This window comes from Acanthisitta chloris, unplaced genomic scaffold (genome assembly GCF_000695815.1).
Source record: "Acanthisitta chloris isolate BGI_N310 unplaced genomic scaffold, ASM69581v1 scaffold19746, whole genome shotgun sequence".
Taxonomy (NCBI): Eukaryota; Metazoa; Chordata; class Aves; order Passeriformes; family Acanthisittidae; genus Acanthisitta; species Acanthisitta chloris.
The window spans coordinates 1-8,501 of record NW_008678955.1 but is presented as its reverse complement, the minus strand read 5'-3'; the positions used below and the strand labels follow the sequence as shown (position 1 = coordinate 8,501).

General features: G+C 55.3%; 1 protein-coding gene across 1 annotated transcript; it reads right to left on the bottom strand.

Annotated features, from left to right (window-relative positions):
* Window positions 1-84: 84 nt before the first annotated feature.
* On the bottom strand, window positions 85-8,493 carry SCAP (SREBF chaperone; the record flags this gene model as incomplete). Its single annotated transcript, XM_009077116.1, has 10 exons — window positions 85-165; window positions 885-1,051; window positions 1,777-1,859; window positions 2,511-2,596; window positions 3,240-3,828; window positions 4,012-4,127; window positions 5,019-5,214; window positions 5,877-6,068; window positions 7,113-7,546; window positions 8,356-8,493. Coding segments are annotated over 10 exons (2,082 nt in total), but the record flags the coding sequence as incomplete, so codon positions are not given.
* Window positions 8,494-8,501: the final 8 nt, after the last annotated feature.

Genomic DNA, 8,501 nt, shown 5'->3' with positions numbered 1-8,501 from the left:
ATGGGCTCAGGTATGGGCCCAGTTATCACCCCAGGTCTGAGCTCAGGTCTGAGCTCCACAGCCACACAGAGCTTCCCCCTGTACCTGGTCGATGTACACGGCTGTGATGGCTCCCGAGTGGCCCTGCAGTGTGAACAGGCAGCACGAGTCCTCCAGCCGGAACACCTGGGCAGGAGAGGCAGGGGAGGGACTCTGGGGGCAGCTGGGCTGCAGTGGTGCAACCTGAGCTCACCACTCCAGCTAAGGACACAACAGATCCCTGTGGATCCCCAGAGCCTGACAGGGATTCCAGAGGTCACGGGATCCAGCCCAGGGCAGGGGTAAGTCATGGTTGTTGGGCAGTGATAGGGCAGTGACATGCACGGCTGAAGGGGATGAGGAAAGGACAGAGAACACCCCACAACCCAGATGCTGATATTCACAGTGGGTCACAACACCACCATGGAATGCTCCTTGTGTGGGGCAGAGGGGCCAGAAAAGGCCCTGAGGGTGCTGGTGACAGTGGCTGAACATGAGTCCAGGTGACAAAACATAAAAAAACCTGGTATCAGCAATAGTGTGGCCAGTGGGACCAGGGCAGGGATCACCCTCTGTATAGAGCACTGGTGAGGCACTTTGAACCCTGGTTTCAGTTCTGGGCCCCTCACAACCAGAAAAATGTTGACATGCTGGAGCGAGACCAGAGAGGGGCAATGGAGCTGGGCAAGGGGCTGGAGCACCAGGAGCAACTGAGGATGCTGGGAGGGCTCAGCCTGGGGAAAAGGAGCTTCCAGAATGCTCCAGGTTGGCCTCCAACCCCCACCCCAAGGTCCCACCTCCCTCTGTGCCCTGGGACAAGCTAAGCTCAGGTCCCACCCCGCACCTCAGGGCTGAGGGGGGCTCACCCTGAGCGTGTGGTCCTGGCTGCCCGTGACCAGCCGCCCAGCTGCCGCCTTCAGCGCCGTGATGGGCTTGTGGTGGGCACAGGACACGGTGTGGGTGAGCTGGCACAGCACCACGTCACTGCTGCTGAGCACCGGCGAGGATGGCATGCTGCTCCGGCTCGGGGCACCTGTGTGAGACATGCGGGAGTACGGTCGCCTTGCAATGGTGTGGCTCAGGGATGCCTGGATGACGGATTTTAGGGAATTTGGGGCTGGCCTTCAACACTCAGCACTCAAGACTGAAGCTACAGTGGCTCAGTGCTCATAAACAACTGCTCAACAGGGTCACAGAATCTCAGACTGGTTTGGGTGGGAAGGACCTTAAAGCCCATCTCGTTCCACCCTTGTGATCTTTTTTTCGCCTCTCCTAGAATCAACCTCTGTCTTCCCCGTATCACATGGCAGCTGAGCTTTTTAGGAGTCTCCCATAAGGAGTTTTCTTGAGCACATTTTCAGCAACATCACATAATGGTTTGGGTTGAAAGGACTTTAAAGATCATCACATTCCATGGACTGGGACACCTTCCACTAGCCCATGTTGCTCCAAGTCCCATCCAACCTGGCCTGGAACACTTTCAGGGATGGGGCAGACACAGTTTCTCCGGGCAACCTGTGTCAGTGTCTCACCACCCTCACAGGGAGTAATCTCTTCCCAATATCCCATCTAAATCATCCACTCCAGAACCAAAGGAGGCCTTGCTCTGCAAACCAGTTACTCCATGGAGCAGTTTGGGGTGGGCTGTGGTACTCCCGAAGCTGAAGTGGGTGTGAGGAAGAGTCAGCTATGAGGGGAAGAGGGAGGAGGCAGAGGAAGGAGCCCAGGGCAGTGCAGCCACTCGTGACACTTGCTCACCTCGGAACTGCAGGTGGTTTAGGGATGTGTGTGTCTCCAGTGAGAAGAAATCCAAAGAGCCGTTCAACCGGGCAGCCACAATCCTGAGGGAGAAACGGGGGTGAGGAGAGGCCCTTCCCAGAGCCCCAGGACCAGGCATCCCCCAGGGCAGGGCACAGACCACCAGGCTCCCCAGGAGGAGGCTGCAGAGAACTGGGCTTGGAGATCATATAAAGCTTGGAATAGACTGGTGGATGGCAGTGCCTCTGGAATAGCAGCTACAGAAACCAGGGATCCAAAGGTCTCACAGCCCTGAAACCTTGTGGATAGTCAACCACTGGGAAGACTGAAGAATGAAGGTCTGGATGCTGGAGTAGACCTGGAGCCAGGAAAGGTCACTCCACACATGGGGAACGGATAAGGTGGACACACAGAAGGACAAAGCTGGGTATCAGGTCGGATATTAGGAGGTTCTTCCCTCAGAGGGTGGGTGGGCACTGGAACAGGGCAGTGGTCACAGCCCCAAGCCTGACAGAGCTCAAGGAGCATTTGGGCAATGCTCTCAGGGACATAGTGGGATTGTTGGGGTGTCCTGCGCAGGGCCAGGAGTTGGACTCCATGATCCATGAGGATCCCTTCCAACTCAGGATATTCCATGATTCTAAGGAACAGACTTCCCAGCTGAGCCTCTGCTGTCTGGAGTTGCCATGGAGGTCAGGGCTGGGATCTGGCTCACCCCTGGTACCATCAATTACCTGTTGTTGAGGAAGACGAGTGCTGTGATACCAGATTGACCTTCATCATTGCTGCTGCGGAGGGTCCCCTCGATGGCATCCCACACCTGGGGGCAGGAGGGGTCACTGCTGTGGTCCTGACCTGACAGCCACCCCACACGGAGGGGCTGGGGATCCACAACAGCTTCCTGTGCTATGCTCCTGACCCCTGAGCTATGTCACCAGGGAACAGCAACCTGCTCCTGTGTCCCTGCTCTTCACATCCACTTTCCCATTACTGTCCCTGCTCCTCACCTCCACCTTCCCATTCCTGTGTCCCTGCTCACCTCCACCTTCCCATTACTGTCCCTACTCCTCACCTCCACCTTCCCATTCCTCCATCCCTACTCCTCACCTTCACCTTCCCATTCCTCCATCCCTACTCCTCACCTTCACCTTCCCATTCCTCCATCCCTACTCCTCACCTTCACCTTCCCATTCCTCCATCCCTACTCCTCACCTTCACCTTCCCATTCCTCCATCCCTACTCCTCACCTTCACCTTCCCATTCCTCCATCCCTACTCCTCACCTTCACCTTCCCATTCCTCCATCCCTACTCCTCACCTTCACCTTCCCATTCCTCCATCCCTACTCCTCACCTTCACCTTCCCATTCCTCCATCCCTCCTCCTCACTCACCTCCACCTTCCCATTACTGTCCCTACTCCTCACCTCCACATTCCAATTCCTCCATCCCTACTCCTCACTTACCTCAAGCTTCCCATTACTCCGTCCAGCCACGATCAGGTTCCCCTGCAGGTCCAGGCTCCAGACAGAGCTCTCCAGGTCCCCTCCCCAGGAGGGAAGGGATGAGGACTTGTCACATCCTGTGCAGGACTCGTCCCCAAAGCTCCTGTCCCCCAGGCCCCTGTCCCCAAGGCTGCGGCAGCTGCTGTCATCATGGCCACAGGCCATGGCACGGCCACTGCCCCCACAGAGTCCAGGGGGGCCGTGGTGGGCTGAGAGCCCTGGGAAGTTCACATTCCTGCAGCTGGAGCTGCTGTGCTCCTCGTACACCTTCCCCACCAGGCTGCTGAAGTCATAGCCTGTGTCCCTGTGGCGGCTGCCCACGGCCCGGAGCCGCGGCTCCGACTCAGCCACCTTCACCTGCTCCGAGAAGTTGGTGTCGATGAGGGAGGTGAGGTCAGGCTGGTCGCAGAACAGGGGGGGCTGGGGGGGCCCCAGCAGCCGTTTGAGCTGGTGGCTGCTCTCAAAGGAGTCCTCCAACCCATTCTTCCCTTCTGGACTGGGGTCCCAACCCTCCTGGTAATCGAAGATGCCACTGCTGTCCCTGCGCAACCTGGAACAAAGGATAGAGCTCAGGACCACTCTGCTGCCAGGTTCCTCATGGGAGTGACCTCTCAGAGCAGGGATCTGAGGACCTGGGCAGAGGTGCTCCCTCCGTGGAGGGATGTGAGGACCTGAGGACCTGGGCAGAGGTGTTTCCCAAGAGCAGAGTGACAGTACACAGGCACAAACATACCTGGGTTTGGGGATGACGGTGAGGCAGTCACCTGTCTGTGCGTCCCACACGCGAATCTGCCCCACCAGGCAGCAGCTAACCAGCAGCATCCCATCACTGGCCAGGCACTCGATGTCCTGGGAGGAAGGAAGGACAAGCACAGCTGAGTGTGGCACCATGGACATCCCTGAGAGTGTTCAAGGCCAGGCTGGATGGGGCTTGGAGAAACCTGGGCTAGTGGGAAGGTGTCCCTGCCCATGGCATGGGGTGGGACTAGACAGGCTTTAAGGTTTCTCCTAACTCAAACCAGTCTGGGATGCTGGGATACCATGATCTCTGCCAGGGTGCTGCAGATTCAACTGACTCCACCTGCTTTCCCTTTCCCTGACAGTCTGTCCCAAATTGACGACAGCATCAGGAACAGAGGTACAGCTTCTCTGGGAGACACAGCACAGTGTTTCAAATTCATCTGTCTGGACACCTGAATCCTTTGCTTCATCTCAGAATGGGAAGAATTGCAGAATCATTAAGGCTGGAAAAGATCTCCAAGACCATCAAGTCTAACCTGTGACCCCATCACCACCTTGTCAACTAGACCAGAGCACTCAGTGCCACCTCCAGTTGTTCCTTAAACACCTCCAGGGACGGTGACTCCACCACCTCCCTGGGCAGCCCCTTCCAATGCCTGACAGCCCTTTCCATGAAGAAATTGCTCCTGAAGAAACATCTTTCCCCTGAGGAAAACTGACTGAAGTGTGCAGCAGCAGCACACTTCCATGCAAACCCATGGATGCTTTGAGCACTGGAAACAACACTGAACAGCTCAAGCTCATGCACTAACTTTTCTGAAGCAGGAAAACAGGATCCAGTAGGCATGAAACATCAGGAATGTGAAGCTGCCCCAGCACAGCAGGGAATGGAAGCCAGAGAAAGTGACAACAGGAATTGCAGAGAGCAAAGTCCCAGGGGGAAATGGGAAAGTGCATCAGGAATTTCATGCTACAATGTCCTACACAGGTGAGACCTACCATGAGGTGACCCCTGAGGACCAGGGGGACGATCTCAGTCTCAGGGGGGGAGTAGCCATAGTCATCACAGGGCAGGTCTCCCCTCCTCCTGCGGCTGTGCCCGTTCTGCCCATAGTTCTTGGGGCAGAACACTCGGTACAGGCAGAAGAGCAGCAGCACCAGGATGATGCCTGAGGCCAGACCCAGAGCAGCCACCCTGGGGGGACACACAGACACAAACACAAGGAGAATGTGAGTGAAAAGGGGTAAAAGATCCAATTTCTAGTCTGAACTGCAAAATGCTGTGCCAGCATTTACAGATGCGCTGGCCTGAAGTCCTCAGCTGAGGGAGATTTTCAACAAACTACAGGTATTTGTTGAAAATTAAAGGGTTTTTTCAGGGGAAAATGATGGTTTCAACAACATTTTGAGGTTTTTCAGTGAGAGAGCAGCTAGGACTTTCAGAAAACATTGGACAGGATTGGGATGATACAAAGCGTGTTCAGCACAGCTGAAGAACTGCAGACCCAGGCAGGGAGCTGTGAGTTGTCCTCTCTGGGGGGAAGGAAGCTCCTTGTACCAGAGTCTGACTTAACATCCAATAAATCATGACATTTATACCCCAAATTGATCTCCTGTCCCTGACACCCAGTGACAAACCCTGTAATGCACCATGAGCACCAAGAGCCTCGATGCTCACACCACTCCGGCCCTCAGCTGACAGAAAAGTGCCAGGAGAGATGTAGTTTCACACTCGAGTGTCACCATGGGGTCTGGCACTGAAGCTTTTTTGATCTCCCAGCAGAACCAACCCAAACCATGCCCAGAGTCCCCAGGGAGTTGGGACAGGGTGAGAAGGCTGCAAGGAGGACATTTTACTTGTAGAGGGTGACATCCTGGTGGCCGTGAAGCTTGGCCGAGTGGTCAGGCTGAGCCCCAGCCTCCAGCTTCCCCGTGCCCGTGGCCAGGAAGGGGTGGTATCGCGTGGCCTCCTGGGGATGTCGCACCTCTAAGGCCTCTTGTGGGTTCAGGTACAGCGTGACAGGGATGGCTGGCAGGATGCTGATGTACCTGAAGGGGTGGAGAGGGGAGAACAGCTTAGGAACAACAAAGGAGACACAGGAATCCTGACAGGTGACAGAGAGCATCTTCCTGCCAGCAGCCATGGTAGGTCTTGAGGTGCTTCCAGACAGTAATTTCAGGTGTCCTAAACTAAAAATCTCCTTGGAAATATTCTCTAAAGGTGTTTCCCAGGGTTTCACCCTTCAAAGAGTCAACAGTGGAATGAGCTACTGATGAGATCAAACGGATCCCATGGATTTAAGTATGAATACAAAGATCTGGTCCAGTTTCCTGTGCGCTATAGACCAGGGTCTCACCAAGAAATTTCTTCAGCTCAGGTGTCTCGTCCTCACATGTACCATCCCCATCACTTACAGATGGTTATATCGTGGAACCAGAGGATCACTGAGGTTGGAAAAGCCATGTGAGACCAGGGCCCAACCGTTCCCCAGTACTGCCAAAACCATCACTAACCACGGCCCCAAGCGTCTAGTTGTTCCTTGAACACCTCCAGGGATGGTGACTCCACCCCTGCCCTGGGCAGTTCCAGTGCCTGACAGCCCTTTCCAGGAGGGATTTCCCCAATATCCAACCTGAACCTCCCCTGGCACAGCTTGAGGCTCTTTCCTTTCATCCTGTCCCTTGTTCCCTGGGAGCAGAGCCTGAACCCCCACCTGGCTGCACCTCCTGTCAGGGAGCTGTGGAGAGCCAGAAGGTCTCCCTGAGTGTTCTTTTATCAGGTTACAAAACTTTAAACTTCACCTCCAGGGTCAAGGAAGATATCAAACACATAAAACACTCAAGAGCATGGAGAGAAACAACCCTCATTCCCAGAAAAATAGTCCCAGAGAGTTTGGGAGCTCTGCCCACCCACGAGGACCTGCTCATCAGCCTCGTCCTGAAGACAGCCCTGGAGTGACCCCCATTATAGTTATATGACACAGGTTATATAGTTATATGGCACAGGTTATATGACTCGAGAGGATGAAGGACAGAAGAAAGACAAATTCCATGAATCCCATTGCCTGTGGCACTCAGGGCCAGCTCACTTGCCTCTTGGCCAGGGTGATGTTGTAGTAGCTGAAGAGGGACGGCCAGTGCCTGAAGGAAAGCTTCCTCCAGATCTCCTCATCCTCTGCTCCCCAGGTGACCTCTGCCTCTGTGCCAAGCTCCACCTGCCCATTCCCTCTGCCCTCTGGTCCCTGGGCCCAGCTGTGCTGGTTTGGCTCCAGCCTGCTCAGGGCCTCCAGCCCCGACTTCTGCTCCCGCTGCTGCGTCTGGTTCTCGGACAGCTGGATCGGCTCCGACGGGAACACGGAGAGGTCGATCTTGGGGTCCCCAGCAGGCAGGACCCCTCCAGGGACAGGCATGGGGGGCAGACCTGCCTCACCCAAGGGGCTTTGCTCAGTGACCTGTGACGTGAGGTAGGTGCGGAGACCAGCAGGATCCGTGTAGACCAGGATTCCGATCCAGATCACCGTCCCAGCCTGCGCGGGGTGAGCACAGACAAGTCCCTTTAGTACCACCACAGTCACCTGTCTGAGCTGATCCACATTCCTCAACCACAGGTACATCCACACTCTGCTGTAACCTTACTCCCAGTACTGATCCCACAAGGGGACTGGGAGAGCTGCACAGCACACATCAAACCTGGATGCCACTTTTCCTGATCCATCTAGGGTCAGAATCCCAATTCTCCCTGCAAAACACACAGCAGGGAGGAGATTCGTGCTGACAGATGGGACCAGCAGGTCTGACATCCCCAAACAGGGCTGGAATCTCTCAGTTTGGGGTTCTGAATCCTGATTTGTGCAGGACTCGATGCAGCATCCACAGCTCCTGTATGGGGATTTAACTTAAACTGCCACTGTTGGCTGGAATGGGGTCTGCAGAGCCAAGGAACACAAAGATTCCTCCAATCCCATTAGAGACACCCAAAATGGAGATGGGAGACATGCAGGGGCAGTAACTGGTGTAAACACTGTGCTCACACCTGGAAAAGGTGAAGCTTTAAGTGTTTCATGCAGCAGAATATCCCCTAAATATCCCCTAAACAGACCACATGATCTGCAGGAACAACCCATGACTTCTGCTTGTAAAAATCATCCCAAGACTCAAAGTCTTGAAAATCTGCTTATAGAAAGCAGATTATATTATATTTACCACGAGGCAGCACGAGACTTGCACTGGGAACAAGGATAGAGGAAAATGTTGGGCTTTTGCCCCTCTGGAAGCCTGTTGGGGGGTCAGTGCCCATGGGGAAGAGGCACTGGGTCCCAAACCCCTCACGACGTACCATGATGAGCCTCTGTGCCAGGCGGGTGCGTGCGAAGAAGTAGATGACCCTGAGGCGCTTGGGCAGGCGCAGGTTGCGGAAGGAGGAGGGCTGCAGGGTGATGGTGTGCGGGGTGGTGGGGCGCAGGGCGGGCTGCCGAGCGCGGC